The sequence below is a fragment of the Macaca fascicularis genome, chromosome 9 (genome assembly GCF_037993035.2).
Source record: "Macaca fascicularis isolate 582-1 chromosome 9, T2T-MFA8v1.1".
NCBI lineage: Eukaryota > Metazoa > Chordata > Mammalia > Primates > Cercopithecidae > Macaca > Macaca fascicularis.
The window spans coordinates 20,106,953-20,123,939 of NC_088383.1; the positions used below are offsets into that span (position 1 = coordinate 20,106,953).

General features: G+C 36.6%; 1 protein-coding gene across 1 annotated transcript in view; it reads left to right on the forward strand.

Annotated features, from left to right (window-relative positions):
- Positions 1–16,987, forward strand: part of MALRD1 (MAM and LDL receptor class A domain containing 1) — a 673,535-nt gene that overhangs the window by 150,568 nt on the left and 505,980 nt on the right. The window contains exons 16-19 of the mRNA XM_074000837.1: positions 1,354–1,506; positions 1,933–2,038; positions 2,510–2,877; positions 6,898–7,310. Coding sequence (XP_073856938.1) covers positions 1,354–1,506; positions 1,933–2,038; positions 2,510–2,877; positions 6,898–7,310 — 1,040 coding nt within the window. The remainder of the gene's footprint in view (positions 1–1,353; positions 1,507–1,932; positions 2,039–2,509; positions 2,878–6,897; positions 7,311–16,987) is intronic.

Here is a 16,987-nt window from a genome sequence, read left to right on the forward strand (position 1 = left end):
GACATTTCATAGAAAGCATAAAAAACTTAATGTTTGTAATATTATTCCCTCACATTCTTCTCCATGTAGAAGAGGCATTTTCAGGATTCAAAATGATAATTTTATCATTAGGTTAAAATGCTGTTACAATTAGGTTAAATTCCCTATAATTTTATTATTACATTAAAATGCCCTTATAATTTTACATTTTGTAATCTCATTTAGTGAGTTCGTTTATACTTTTTTCCCTAAACTCATTGTTTACCTCCTAATTTATTTTACAAGTTTATGTCTATGCAGTTTATTAGTATATTCCTTGATAAAAATAGCCAATGGCTAAGAATTTCAGTGTAATCATCGTCAATGAAAATGAAGTTCATTTTACATTGGTCTATGTAGTAACGGCTGAATGTTCATGCCAAGCAAATTCAGATTATACCTTTTTGCTTTACTTTTTTAAAAATCTAATGACAGTTAACACTTATTGTCAACAGTTGCAGAGAGAATATTAGCCTAATATTTGGATTACAGTCCCATTCTATAACTTCCTAAATATTTGACCTTGGTTACATTAATAACTTCTCTCAACCTCTCTTCTTCTGTAGAATAACAACAATAATACCTTCCTATATGGCTGTTTGTGAAAGTTAGATAGATATATATTCCACACAGAGTCTATGATATAAAGTGTTCAATAACTATTAGCTGTACTATTACATTACTAACATTATAATTTCCCTTTCTTTTTCTTTCTCTTCTTCCTTTTTTCCTCTTCCTTTTCTAGAATATCTCTGTGGAATTTAACTGATTTCTCTGCATATTTATCTGAAAAATAGTTCAAATTATTCTTTTCTGCACCAATTAGGCAATGCATATAACACTTTGTGAAATATTAAGCTCTATAAAAATCTGGGGTACACATTGTATTAAATGTAGTGTATCTGGGATTCTTCACATATTAAATTGTTTAGAAGTAGCAGCTTTTCATGATTTAACATAAAATACCCTGCAGGAACAATGATGCCTCCCAGCTGATGTAATAGTAGCAGGGAAACTAACGTGAGTGTCGGAATGAATTAGGCATACCTTGACAATTCTATAAGCAATCGGGCTGAATGATGCTGTTTCTCAGAACATTTGGAAAAAATTTGTATTTCTTAAATTGAGAATTCTGTCTTCTCAGTCTCCAGTATGGAAAGGGTAGCTCCATTTTTGCAAATGCAAAAGTATCTTTTTTATTTTCTGAAATGTGTCCCTCATTGCCCTTCATGTTGTAGAGAAGCATAATAAGGTGATTTCCATTTGAGCTCTGCCTTTTCAAGGTGTGGGAGCAGTTTGGAGAGCCAACATAAGAGCCACATTTTTGTTCTTCAGTTTCCAAGTGTGATTTTGAAGCAAACAGCTGTGGTTGGTTTGAAGCAATTAGTGGTGACCATTTTGACTGGATGTGGAGCTCTCGGAGTGAACTTTCTGCTGATTTTGAGCAGCAGGCTCCTCCTCGGGATCATAGTCTCAACACATCTCAAGGTAAGAAGCAAACAGGGACTCTCTAACCACTGCTATTTACTATTTAGTTAGATCTCAGAAGAGAAAGGGAAGCTGGTACAGTTCTGTGACAACTACAGCGAACATTTGGATAGTTGAATATTGTCAGTTACAGTTATGCTGTCTGCATGGACTGATTCCCTTATGGGTGGTACAGATGGCATATAGATATACTTTTGACTGAACTAGCTGAGATTACCAATTGTCTTTGGTTATCATTTAACATGAGATGTAGATAGTGGTTCAACATTTATCAGAGCAAATTTGACCAAGAGTCACTGATTGATTTTTATTGTATAATTTTAATTTCAGTTGGACAATGATCTTGCTTAGTGTAGGGTTAAGAGACAGATGTCTCATTTTAGAATCCAATAGGTTAATGAAGGCTTTGTTTTTGTATCTCAACAGGGCATTTTATGTTCATTCTGAAGAAAGGCAGTAGCTTGTGGCAAGTTGCTAAGCTTCAGAGCCCAACTTTTAGCCAGACAGGACCTGGATGCATACTTTCCTTCTGGTAAATATTAAACAAAATGGTCAGTTACCCTAGTGGTCAAGTGTTTGCAGGCATACCTCTGCACTTATTCATTTCTGTGGTTTACTGCTGGTTTTACTCTAAAAATGGCTGTTGCATTAAATTCATATGATTTTCATTTTACCTAGGAGTGTGTTCTCAGTATATGTTGTTTTCTTTCTTAAGATGAAAGGGGCTCTTTCCCTCCAACCATGGATTATAATTTAATTAAGAGTGCATCCTCTTGTTCAGTACTGAGCTCCTTGAGACAAGTTCCCAGGGTTGTGAGAACCACAGAGTGTGTGCCTCAGCAGATAAGCTCTTGCAAATGGACAGCCACAGTTATTGCATGAAAGTAAAATGTCTTAGGATAACTCATTAAAATTGACTGTTGACCAAGTGGAAAAGTCTAAAGGTTAAATATGTAGTCTATTCTATAAATCACTTCCATTTCTTACATTTACTCTTTTTTAGGTTCTATAACTATGGCCTGTCAGTGGGAGCAGCTGAGCTGCAGCTACATATGGAAGAATCTCATGACTCAACCGTGCTTTGGAGAGTATTATACAATCAGGGCGAACGGTGGTCAGAGGCAACCATTCAGCTAGGGCGCCTTTCTCAGCCCTTCCATTTGTCACTAGATAAAGTTAGTCTGGGCATTTATGATGGGATTTCAGCTATTGATGACATCCGATTTGAAAATTGTTCTCTACCCCTTCCTGCTGAGAGCTGTGAAGGGCTGGATCATTTCTGGTGTCGCCACACCAGGGCTTGCATAGAAAAGCTTCGGCTATGTGACCTGGTGGATGACTGTGGTGATCGTACTGATGAAGTCAACTGCAGTAAGTTCTTTTTGTTGGGGGATTCTCTTTCTCATTTTGAAAGTGTCAACCTTGATGAATTCACTTTTATCTTGTCAATCAAACCGATAACAGTAAGCATAGCTCCAAAACTGATGAATGGTATGTGTGGTTAGTTAGTCAAGCCATCACTATTTATTAAGTGAATTTATTAGATACTAGATACCAAATACTAGACATACAATGATAAACACAGCTACAGAGTCCCTGCCCTCATGGAGCTTACAATCTTATTGAAAAACAAATATCTAAATATTTAATAAACAAAAATGGTAGCTTTGATAGGAACTATGAAGAAGAGTGCTGTGACTTTACATAATAATGGCACTGGACGTTCTAGACATTAGGACTTAGATCAGATCTAAAAAAAATCACAAGTCAAAGCATGTAACTAAAAGCCCTGAGATGTGGCTGCAAGGCAGATGGAAAATAGCCAGTGTGGCTGGAGCAAGGAGATGAAGGGGAAAGAGGGCCCAAAATATAATAAGGATGAAGGTGTGGGGAAGGCCAGATTCACAGGCCTTTGTAGTACATAGGAGTACAATATGAACCTAGCTCCATTATTGCCCACTGCACTTAGTGGTACAGTGCAGAAAATAAGTTCGAAGTTAATAGGATTTTTTTTTTTATTACAAAACCTTGTCAAGAAAAGGAAAAGTTTGCATCTTTCCTTGGACTCAAGATTCCTCATCCAGAAATAGCAATGATTTTAAAAATGGAAGATACTTGAATAGTATATTTATTTTATAAATTACTTATATTTTATGTATGAAAAATGTATAAATTATGCAATTTATTTTATTTATTAAATTTATTTTATAAGTAAATTATTTATTTTATGTATTAAATTTATGTTCATGAAATAGGGATGCTAATTGCAAACCAAAGTAGAAACATAAAATGCATACTACATCATAGAAAACATTAAGAAATTTCCATATAAATCATTGTAGAGAGTTTTGCATATATGTAATCTTCGGTACACATATTATCAAAGGCATGTCAAAGTCAGGCCTATTAAATTCAGAATTACCATGCATCTCATGAAATTTACACACCAATATTTGAGTGGATATAATTAAAATCGGTAATTTTGACAATGACTATCATATGAAGTGTAACTTTTCCTAAGGCCAATTTATTTTTGCAAATTTAGAAAGCCTTTTCATCTTTTCAAGCTCTCTAAATCCTACTCATTAAAAAATGTTGATGTACTGCTAAAAATAAGCAAATTACCCCTCAAGCTTCCCTATATTCACTTAGTAGGATATGATAATGGGAATACAACTATAGTATAAAAATACTTCTTCTGATTATGGATTAGTGAAAGAATGTCAGTTTCCCACATGGCTTTCCATCAAGGCATTTTACTTCATTACACAGTGTACATTAGAGATCCACAAATCCATGTTGGATTTCCTGAAATATATTGAGAGATGCAGTCTTTTACAGAAAGGTGGAGCTAGGCATATTCCCTTTGGAAATGAAGTTTGAGTGTGCAGTCAGCACCAAGACAGACAATAGAAAAATGTGTTTGCTTTAGCGTCAGTTTTATGTCAGAAATGCAGCAACTTGCCATTCACCTTCTGCCCTACAGCTGAAGACTGACATCTGGAGGGTACACTGTGTCTCCCCAGTTCACATCACAGCTGGGCTTGATTAGTCACAAGTGAGGAAATATCAAAAGAAAGCTCGTCTCCCACTTGACATTTACTCACTTGGTTCCCTTCATTAGGTCTAAGCTCCTCTTCTGTGATTTTCCAAGACAGATGATTTGTTCTCGCCTGGCTGCATTTATTCGCATACCCTTTTATTTATTGTTTCAGAGTATTTGTTCACTTTTGGCACCAAGTGCCATTACTAAGATGAATAGTTAAAGGACGGTTGACATTTATTGAAACAAAAAACTAACATGTAAATGAAGCTAAAATTTAGAACTACTTATTAATTCTAAAACCTGTCCCCTTCTCCCAAATACTGTCAAATGCCCATTTTATACCATTTATTCAATACAGTGAGTATCATTTGAAAAATGGACACATTCCTATATTACCCTAGAAATTTAGATAAGAGTTTTCAATTATTGACTACAGTAGACTTCCCCCTTACCTGTGGGCTTCCAAGATCACCAGTGGATTCCTGAAACAGAATAGTAACTAGTCCTATAGATACTATGTTTTGTTCCTATGCATACATACTTATGATAAAGTTTTTTGTTTGTTTGTTTTTATTTTGTTTTTTTTGTTTTTTTTTTTTAGACAAAGTCTCCCTCTGTTGCTCAGGCTGGAGTACAGTGGCAGAATCTCTGCTCACTGCAACCTCTGCCTCCTGGGTTCAAGCAATTCTCCTGCCTCAGCCTCCTGAGTAGCTGGGATTGCAGATGCCTGTCACCACTCCCAGCTAATTTTTTTGTATTTTTAGTAGAGATGGGATTTTACCATGTTGGCCAGGCTGATCTTGAACTCCTGACCTCAAGTGATCCACTCACCTTGGCCTCTCAAAGTGCTAGGATTACAGAAGCGAGCCACTGCGCCCAGCCTGATAATGTTTAATTTATAAATTAGGCATTAAGAGATTAACAACAACTAGTAATAAAATAGAACAATTATAACAATATGCCTGTGCTATAACTCTTGCACTTTGGTGCCTTTATTAAGTAAAATAAGGGTGACACTTAAACACAGGCACTGTGATCCTGTTACAGTTGATCTGATAACTGAGATAACTATCGTTTGTGATGGTACAAGATTTCATCAGGCTGCTCAGAATGACCTACAACTCAAAATGTATGAATTGCTTATTTCAGGATTTCTCCATTTCACATTTTTTGACCACAGTTGGTTGTGGGTTACTGTAACTGCTAACAGCAAAACATCAGATAAGGCAGGACTCCTGTAAGATTCTTCCTAAGTCTGAATTGGTCTAGGGACTGAAGGAAGCTGAAGTTTAAAAGCTGCAACTCAAAGGAGCTACAATCCAGTGAGAAGAAAAGACCCAAACTGATGAATCACAGCAAAAAAATGGCAAGGCACATACCTAACATTAGGGCAAACAGAGGTAGAGGAAGAGGTGGGGTGTTTAGAATACATGGGGAAGATGGTGCAGGGTATGGGGAAGAGTAGTAGGGACCAGGCAGTCATTTTAATTTGGGGAAAGTGGAGTTTGAAAGACAGAGGAGTTTTTATTTAAAGTTTGGATTCTATGAGCATGGATGAAAGAATTTGGATTCGAGAAGGAAGTGGTAATACTGTCATTGAAGTTTGTTACCTTGGCACTGATGCGTAGGGACACCAGGATCTGGGATGGGATGGAATCAAAGATGAGAGATTTGGGAATGAGGTCAGGAAAACATCTACATCAGGGTGCTTGTTAAAAATGTGGATTTCTGGGCTTCACCCTATATCTAACAAGCTGGTATCTGTTTCAGTGTTTTACTATGAAGTAAGCAATTTTACCATGAGCCCCAGGTGATTCTTAACATATGATTGTTCTCAGCTCTGCCTGTTAGAATCACCAAGGGAGCTTAGAAAAAATCCTGATGCATGGCTTTACCACTAGGAGCAATTAAATCAACACCTCTGGAGATGAATTCTGGGCTTTAGTGTTTGTATGTTTTTTAATGTTCCCTGGCAATTGAAACATTCATTTGAGGTTGAAATCTACTGAGCCAGAAGTTTCTCACAGTGAGCCAGGCATGGGGTCTTGATCATTTTCCTGGAGTTATGGTCATAGAAACGGAGAAGAGATGTGCATCAAAAATGTTTGGAAAAAAATGTCCAAAGCAATTCCATCTTTAGTTCATAAAATATTATTAATTGATATATCACTTAGAAACAGAAACTCTTTTTAAAAAAAAAGCTTTGGTGTTGGATTTTTAAAAATAAAGTGGCTTACCTTGGCATGGGCAAAGTATCAGCATTCTTTAAATATTAATAAATAGAATGTGGTTGCATGTATTTTTGTCCCTAATTATCTGTTGCTTTTTTTTAATGTGGATTTCAGCACCTGAGCTGCAGTGTAACTTTGAAAATGGAATCTGTAACTGGGAACAAGATACAAAAGATGACTTTGATTGGACCAGGAGCCAGGGTCCAACTCCAACACTTAACACAGGGCCAATGAAAGATAACACTCTGGGCACAGCTAAAGGACACTATCTCTACATAGAATCTTCAGAGCCACAGGCTTTTCAAGACAGTGCTGCCTTACTCAGCCCAATCCTTAATGCCACTGATACAAAAGGCTGCACCTTCCGCTTCTATTACCACATGTTTGGAAAGCAGATTTATAGGTTGGCAATCTACCAACGAATCTGGAGAGACTCAAGGGGACAGCTGCTGTGGCAGATATTTGGGAATCAAGGCAACAGATGGATTAGGAAACACCTCAACATTTCCAGCAGGCAGCCCTTTCAGGTAAGGATAATGGATTTTATAATGTACATTTGAAATGCATCTGAATGTCTAAGGAATATGAAAGATCACTGTATTCTTGAATTAAAAGTAAGTGGAATTTGATCAAAATTACGTTGAGACACATTAATCATTTAATTGAGGGTGTATCAAAGCTCTTTACATTGTTTCCTCCTTGACTATCTCCAATAATGTAAGATTAGAATTTCTGAAGTTGAACATGTGGCCATTGGAAACAGCTGCAGGTCCTTCCAATTTCAAGTAATTGTTCTACTGAAATGAACACCCTGGAAGTGGAGGGAAGAGTTTTGCATAATCTCTGATATTTTGCAAAAAGCACAGACTCTGAAATCTGTGATTTTCCTTATTTCATTTTATTTTTATCTTTTTATAGGTAAGTAACAGAAATCCAGGCTTTATTCAACAATCAGCTTCTCTGAGGAATAACTAGAATTTGAATATCATTCTCCTTACTCCTAGGGGAATATTCTTTACTTCAGATTTCACATGTTGGTCAGACTTACTATAGCAAGCTCAAATGCGTATGTGGCTGTTAACAGTTTTGTAAAGGAATTTTATATATTATCTTTCTGATTATCTCAGCAATTTCCTGATTTTGGTAAGTCAGAAGTCCTTTCAGCCAATTTTGTAGATTCAAAGAAAAAATCTTAGAGTGCTGATTGTTTATCCTTGGCCAAATAGCTTATGGGCAGCAGAACTGGGATTTGGACCAGAACTCACAGTTTCTGATTAATGAACATGTATTTACTTTCCAGCATATCATACAGCCTATAACATGCAGGGGGCTTGAATATTTGTTCTTTCATCCTATAGTCAAATTGATCTACACATAACATACTGGAAAAAAGTTCTTACCTGTCCCTGGCTAAACTTTTTTTATTTTTTTGCATGTGCTAAACTTCTTTAGTTACCCATATTTAAAGCAGTATATCTATCTAAATATCTAAATCTAGTTAACAGTTTTGTAACCAAGAACTTAGCTCCAGGTCACCTTTTGAAATCTTCTAAAAGTCATAAATGTAGATTGTACAGTGAAGAACAAATTGGAATGGGAGATTTGTCCCGATTATAAACCAAAAGCTTGAGAATGAATCCCTCATCTATAGTGTGGCATCGTTCTGGTCAGCCACAGGGTAAGGTACGTGTAAGCGTGAGAATGAATCCCCCATCTATAGTGTGGAATCGTTCATCTCTGCCACAGCGTAAGGTACATGTAATCATATGGAATGAAATGGAAAGGAGGTCCTTTGACTTTTATGTAATAATGGCTTATCCACTTCAGATTAATTCTTAAGGTTTTATTGGGTCAATTATAATTTGCATTGAGCAAGTATGTAGTGGATAAACCCTTCTTATGATATTTACTCAAGGATTGGTTTCCGGGAGAAAATCACCTTTACAGGAAAGTAGCTTCATAGCCAGATCGATGTGTGACTAACCAAGGAACACTTTCGTCATGAACCTTAAACATGAAACTTGAGGTTTGAGACCCACGTTGGGTTACAAATGGAGTGTTCTGATTGATTTTATCTAAGGCTCCTTTTAGTCTTAAATAATAATAATAATAATAAGATTCAGGCCCAAAAAGATGAAATCAGAGATTCTCCATGCTGTGTGGATTTGTCATTCTAGTGAGTAAAAAATGGGGCCTGAATCACACTTGTAATCCCAAGACTGGGAGACCAAGGTGGGAGGATTACTTGAGGTCAGAAGATCAAGACCAGCCTGGGCAACATGGCAAAATCCCATCTCTACTAAAAATACAAAACAATTAGCCAGGCATGCACCTGTAATCCCAGCTACTTGAGAGGCTGAGGCAGGAGAATTGCTTGAACCTGGGAGGCAGAAGTTGCAGTGAGCTGAGATGTGCTACTGCACTCCAGCCTGGGCAACAGAGCATGACTCCTCAAAAAAAAAAAAAAAAAAAAAAAAAAAAAAAAAAAAAAAAGAAGCTGGGCAGAGTGGGCCGCTGATTTAAGGAACAGGATATTTTTTATCCATTGAATAATGGATAGACATAGTTTCTGTTCTGCTGAGAAACAGCAGCAATAACAACCAGCATTTTAATTAACTGTGATATGGTAGATGAAATTACCTAGCATAGAGCCCAGCAGATAGGAGGTACTCATGCTGTGTTTGTGTAAAGAAAAATGCAGAGATTTTTCAAGATCACTCGTGTAACATGAAAGAAATAGGATAGGAATAAATTGTACATGTAGGTGTACAGGAACCAGTTTGCTTGTTAACGTCAGTTGAAATAATCAGCCAATGCTTTCATGTGTACCATGGTCAGTAAAGGCTCAGGAAATCATTACACATGAAACTTCAGTTCAATCTTTTGATTTATATTACAAATTTTATTTTGTATAACGTATAATAAACTAAATATATTGAAAGTTTTGAAACTATCAACACACAATCAAGGTAATGGAAATATGCTTCACCTCCAGTCCCGATGCCTCTATAATACATTTCTCTGGCCCCTCATTCCTGGCACTTACCAGCCACCGCAGTGCTTTCTCTCACTAGACAGTAATTTATACAGTCAAAATTTTATATAAATAAAATTTTACACTATGTACTCTTTTGTCTGACATTTTGTTTTTTTCTCTGCATGTTTTGCCTCTAGAGTCTGCCTTGTTTCATCTAGAACAATTATTTTAAGATTCATTCATGTCATAGCATGTATCCATAATTTGGACAAAGCAAGTTGATTCATTAATGTACTGATTGATATCTAGACTGTTTCTAGTTTGAGCTATTATGAATACATGTGCTATGAACATTTGTGCTGATAACATTATATGAACACCTACTTTTATTTCTCTTGGGTAAATACCCAGGAGTGCAATGGCTGAGTCTTATGGCAGAGGTATATTTAACTTTTCAAGGGACTTTTAAACTGTTTTACAAAGTTTACGCTTTTTTAAATTCCCATCAGCAGTGTATGAGAGTTTCAGCTTCTCCACATCCAAGCCACTGCTTGGCTGACTATTATCAGTCATGCTAATCTTAGCTATTTAAAAATAGATAGTGGCGTCTCATTGTGGTTTTAATTTGCATTACCCTAACCTGAGCATTAATTATGTTGAGCATATGTGCTTATTTACCAAACAAATGTCTACTTTGAAATGTCTGTTCCAGTCTTGCACACAAGTTTTAAATGGGGTTGTTTGTTTTTCATTATTAAATTTGGAGCTTTTAAAATATATTTTTGATGCAAGCCTTTTATCAGATATATGAATTGCAAATATTTTCTCCCAGCCTGCAGCTTGTCTTTTCAGTCTCTTAATGGATTCTTTTGAAGAGCAGGTTTTTTTTTTTTTTAAATTTGATGAGTTCTTCTTATCAATATATTATTTTATAAATCATGCTGTGGGGTCATATCAAAGAAAGCTTTGCCTTACTCAAAGTCCCAAATGTTTTCACATCTTCTTTCTCCTCTCCTTTAAGAACTTAGATTACACATAAATTCAGTGACTTGAAATTTACTGTCTACTATTGCTGTGTTCATGTTTTTTAAAAATTTATTTTCTCTCTGTATTTTATTTTGAGAGGTGTCTATCTTTTCTTCTTTAATGACTAATGTGCTATCAGCCTACTGAGTAGCTGGGACTACAGCTGCATGCCACCGTGCCCAGCTAATTTTTGTATTTTTAGTAGAGATGGGCTTTCACCTTATTGGTCAGGCTGGTCTTGAACTCCTGACTTTGTGATTCGCCTGCCTCAGCCTCCCAAAATGCTGAGATTACAGGCGTGAGCCACTGTGCCTGGCCCCCTTTAGTGTATCTTGCATATCTCTATTTTAGAACTTATAGAATACTGTTTTAAATAAGCATTTTAATGTATTTAAACTGATAATTCTGGCATCTGGATTTACTCTGGATCAGTTCTGACTGAGTGATTTTTCTCCTTATTATGAGCCATATTTTTCTGTCTTTTATTGTTACTGTTGCTTCCCTGCTAATTTGTGTCTGGATGTCAGATATGGTGAATTTTATCTTATTGAGTGCTGGAAGTATATATAAATATTCTTGATCTTTGTATTGGTATGTATTTAAGTTTAGTTGGAAAGAGTTTGACTCTTTTTGGTCTTGCTTTAAAAATTCATTAGGTGGGATCAGACCAGTTCTCATTTTAGAGCTAATTACGCCCAACTAGTGAGGCAAGACCCTTCTGAGTATCCCTGTGAATCTTGAAGTGTTTCTGGTCTGACTGGTAAAATAAGCATTATTACTGGACATTGGTGAGCACGTGTACTGTTACTTTTCATCCTCTCTGGGTGTTCTTTCCCCAACCTCAGGTACCTTTCTCTAGGCCTGTCCCAACAAGTACTTAGCTATGTACTTTAGGGGGACCCTTTGCAGAGCTCCGGAGTTCTCTTTCTGTGCAGCCCCTTCTTCTCTGAAACTTTGTCCTGAGAGCTCATGTCAACATGGTTTCTGTGGACTCTCAGCTCTGTCCCCTCAGCTCAGGGAGAACAATGGGCTCCTCCTCGGCTCTTCTCCTTGGAGTAGTGGGCTGGAAAACCTTTCCAGGCATAAATTAGAACAGTTGTTGGGCTCACCTTGTTTGGACTTTACAGCGTCTTGCAAACTTTTGTGGCATATATTTTGGCCATTTTTTTGGTTGTTTCAGGAGGGAGAGAAAGTCTAGTTCTTGTTACTCCATCATGGTCATTGCAGAAGTCAACCTAACTGGTATTTGCCAATACAGTCTGTTGCTACACACTGAACTTGCTTAAAATAATTTTTAGATGGCTCAGAACTTCCTGTTCATTGAATGAGACTCTCTGCTTATTTTGTAAGTGCTCATTTGTATGGAGGAACTTCAAAAAGTTTGTGGAAAAATGAAGTTAAAAGATAAACATTGAAAATGTGATCTTCGTTTTTTCATCCCTAAAGAAGTGATGGTCCTGGGAACGTAACAATGTCAATGCAGTCTTTTATACATTATTAGCTTAAGAAAAATGGGTGTCCTTTACACATTTGTTGAGATTGGGAAACAAAAACAAGTCAGAAAGAGCCAAATCAGAGCTGTAAGGTGGATCCCTGACGATTTCCCACTGAGACTCTCACAAAATTGCCTTTGCTTGATGAAAGGAATAAGCAGAAACATTGTGGTGTTAGAAGACTCTCTGCTAAAACTTCCCCAGGTATTTTCCACTAAAACTTTGGGTAACTTATTCAAAACACTCTCATGATAAGCAGATATTATTATTCTTTGACCTTCCACAAAATCAACAAACAAAATGCCTGGAATGTCCCCAAAAAGCTGTTGCCATGACCTTTGCTCTTCAGTGATCCCCCTTTGCTTTGACTGAATCACTTCCAACTCTTGGTAGCCATTACTTTGATTGTGTTTTGTCCTCAGGATCATACTGGGAAAGCATACTGGGAAAGTATCTTCTGGTACAGTTCTTCAAAGAAATGCTTCAGGATCTTGACCCTAGTTCTTTAAAGTTTCCCTTGAGAGCTCTGCTCTTGTCTGCAGCTGATCTGGGCACAACACTTCTGGCACCCATGCAGTGGAAAGTGTGTTCAACTTTAATTTTTCAGTCAGAACTGTGTAAGCTGAACCAATTAGGATGTCTATGGTGTTGGCTATTGTTTGTGCTGTTGATTATCAGTCCTCTTCAATTAGGGCACAAACAGGATTAATTTTTTTCCTTGCAAATTAATGTGGATGGTCTGTCCCTGTGCACTTCGTCTTCCACATCATCTTGTTTCTTCTTTAAAAAAGCTGTCCACTTGTGAACTACTAATTTCTTTGGTGCATTGTCCCCCTAAGCTTCTTGTAAAGCATCAATGATTTCACCATTCTTTCACCCAAGCTTTATCATAATTTAAGGTTTATTCTTGCTTCAGTTTTAGCAGAATTTACATTGCTCTGATAGGGGCTGTTTTCAGACTAATGTCTACTCCTTCTTAGTGTCTCAAACTAGATCCTGTTCGGACATGCTATAATAAAGTAGTATAAGTTTATTTTGCTGCCAAAATTGAAATATTCGCATAGTTTTTTTCATAATATACATTTTCCATGAACTTTTTAAGGCCTCTCATATATTCACAGGTGGAGTGCCTTACCTATTCTGACTTCAGTCAATTATTCAAGGCCTCTTTCCTTGTCAGTGATACATTAGAAAGGCAGAGTATTGAAAAATGAGAGTAGCTTCTGCTAAGAAAGAAATACTATATCTTTTTCTGCTTCTTTCTTTCTTTTCTTTTCTTTTCTTTTTTTTTTTTTTTTGAGACAGACTCCTGCTTTGTCACTCAGGCTAGAGTGCAGTGGCGTGATCTCGGCTCACTGCAAGCTCCGCCTCCAGGGTTCATGCCATTCTCCTGTCTCAGCCTCCTGAGTAGCCAGGACTACAGGCACATGCCACCACACCCAGCTAATTTTTGTATTTTTAGCAGAGACGGGGTTTCACCATATTGACCAGGCTGGTCTTGAACTCCTGACCTTGTGATCTGCCTGACTCAGCCACCCAAAGTGCTGGGATTACAGGCGTGAGCAGCGGTACCTGGCTTTCTACTTCTTTCTTATTATTTTCCCCCTCTCTCCTTCCCATATTCTCTCCTTTCTCCTCCCTTCCTCCCCTCTCCCTGTTTCCTTCCTTTCTTCCTTCCTTTCATCTTCCCTGTTTTCAAGACTTAATGAATATTTCTTGAATATCAGATGTTGTCATAATATGTTATTTGTTTAATCTTCACGTAACGATAATAGTTTAAACACAAATAATATTTATTTTTATCCCCATGTTATCAGTATAACAGTAAAGATGTGCAGAGGCCAAACCAATGGCTCTTATATCCACGCTCTTTCTTCTAAATGATTTCACCTTAGTTTTAGTCCGCATCTCCAACCACAGTTAGTTGCAATAGTACCTTCTATCTGGCCTTGCTGCTCTCATTTTTGGACCTCCTCACTGAAATCAAATTGATCTTTCTAAAATGGAAACCTGGTCTTAGTATTTTATTACTTAAAACCCATTGGTGGCTTTCCATAATTTATGGAATAAAGTCAAAATTCCTGTTTTTGCCCATATTTCTGTGTGCCTCTCATCCCTACATTTACTGATTCCTGTGTGCCTTAAGTTGCCAATAGTCCAGAGTTCATTCTCTTTTTGTACTTGGGAAGACTTCTGCATCCTGCAACTTCTCCCTTGAAACATGCTTGGAAAATACTCATTTTTTTCAGATTCAGGTTAGTTTTTTACTTCAGTTTCTGTTACCTTTTCCTGAAACTTACACTGACTGCTCCATGTGTCTTTAGGGGATTAGCTACTTATTCCTTTGTGCCCTTTGTAGATATACGTTTATCATGCAGTTTTTTTTTTTTTTTTTTTTTTTGAGACAGAGTCTCACTCTGTCACCAGGCTGGAGTGCAGTAGCACGATCTTGGCTCACTGCAACCTTAACCTCCCAGGTTCAAGTGATTCTCTTGCCTCAGCCTCCCGAGTAACTACAGGTGCACGCCACCATGCACAGCTAATTTTTGTATTTTTAGTACAGACAGGGTTTCACCATGTTGGCCAGAATGGTCTCAATCTCTTGACCTCGTGATCTGCTCACCTTGACTTCACAAGGTACTGGGATTACAGGCATGAGCCACTGCTCCCGGCCAATCATGCAATCTTTATATTTACTTGTTTACTTGCCTGTGAGCTCACTGAATGTAGGGACTATGTCCTTGTTGCTCTAGTGCCTACCCCAGTACCTGGTATCCAGAAGCTGTATGCTAAATGTTTGTTGAATGACTATTTGACTGAATGATTGTACTCCTAATTAGTAGATAGAAAGAGAGGACTACTTTCCAGTTCATCATTCTTTGTGCTTAATTCTGGTTTCTTTATTGAGTTCATAAGAATTCCTTAGTGACTTGAAACTATGGAGCTAGTATGTCAGCTCATTTAAGCAATGATTGGTTTATGTATATAAGAGGCATTAATAATTATATATTTTATTTCAGTTTCAATAAATGATCAATTTATTAATTTTCTGTGTTTTGGCTTATTCATATTTAATATCAAATAAAGGTGTTTTACTTAAAATTATTCATGCCAATTATGTCAGTTAGGTGAATATTACTTTGATTTATATTCAGGTAGTTTGGTTGAACCCTGAATATGCTAAGATATCACCTTTCTTTTTTTTATGAACAGGCTACTGTGTTTATATAAATTATTAAAATCTTCTTTGAAAATACGAAGAGTGTTATATTCTTATTTTTAGTTCTCTGTGCTTCAGAATTCCTGTGACACTTGCACTTAAGTCCTTCTGAGCAGTTGATGTTAATATTAATGTGGTTAATTCCATGAGACATGGTGGTTTTCATTTCCATCATTAATTTATACAGGAGATAGACTGTTTTCCTGGTGTACACTCAGTCATATAATTAGAAAATTTATAAGCAGAAAGGAGTTCTTTGGTCTAACCCATTTATTCTACAGATAGAGAAATTAGAGTCCAGAAACTGTCTTCTTTAAAGTCTAGTAGGTATTGAAGAACAAAGAATAGATTTGAGGTTTCCGGGTTCTGAACCCAGTGATCTTGACACTGTAATGATCTTCATCCACATTATTCACAGAAGTAAATATAATCCATATTAAATAAGAAACAAAAAATACTAGGGAGCTATTATACTGAAAAATGAAGTATTATCTTAATTATTTTTATCAGATTCAATACATAGCAACTTGAAGGCTAATAATTCCAATGATTTCCATTTTTCTAATAAGATTACAAGTTTTAGTAATCTAATTATTTTGACTGATCCACATGCTACCCCACTAGTCTGAAAAATATGTTTATTTATATGTCATAAAGAATTGTTTATTCCAAAAAGGCTAATTTTCAAATATTGGAATCTTCTGAAATTGTATCTATTTTTTTTCCACATGTTTTCTAAATATATTTTAGAGGGCATTTGTAGATTTTCATGGTGCTGAAAAATTATGGTATAATGCTCTTACTAAGGAGAATAATGGCATTTAGACATTGTAACTTTGGAGGATCACAATACCTTTTGGAATGTGGTTGTTGCAGCACTGGTCACTTATACTAATTATATAATAACATCCTATACTAATGCAATAATATGCCATACTAAATTATTAAATGATAAATTGGTCTTGAATTCTCTAGAATACTACAAAGAAATAGTTTATATAAGAAAGAGTACCATAGTGTATGTCAACACAATAGTTCCAATTTTTTTTCTTCTTTTTTAAATTTTTTTGAAGACAAGTTCTCACTCTGTTGCCCAAACTGCAGTTCAGTGCCGTGTTCATAGTTCACTGCAGCCTCAAACTCCCAGGCTCAAGTGATCCTCTTGATTCAGCCTCCCAAGTAGCTGCGCCTACAGGCATGCACGACCACACCTGGCTAATTTTTAAGATTATAGATAGGAGGTCTTACTATGTTACCCAAGCTAGTCTCAAATTCTGGAGCTGAAGAGATCCTCTCACCTTGGCCTTTCAGAGTGTTGGGATTACAGGCATGAGCCACCATACCCAGCCAATATTTCTTTTCTAAAAGACATTTTGTAACATACTTCTCATTTTAACTAACATAATATTGAAAGTGTAGATCTGAGAAAGAGATAGTGTCTGCAGATCTGGGATCCTAGATACTAATATTATGGGATGCATTCAGATT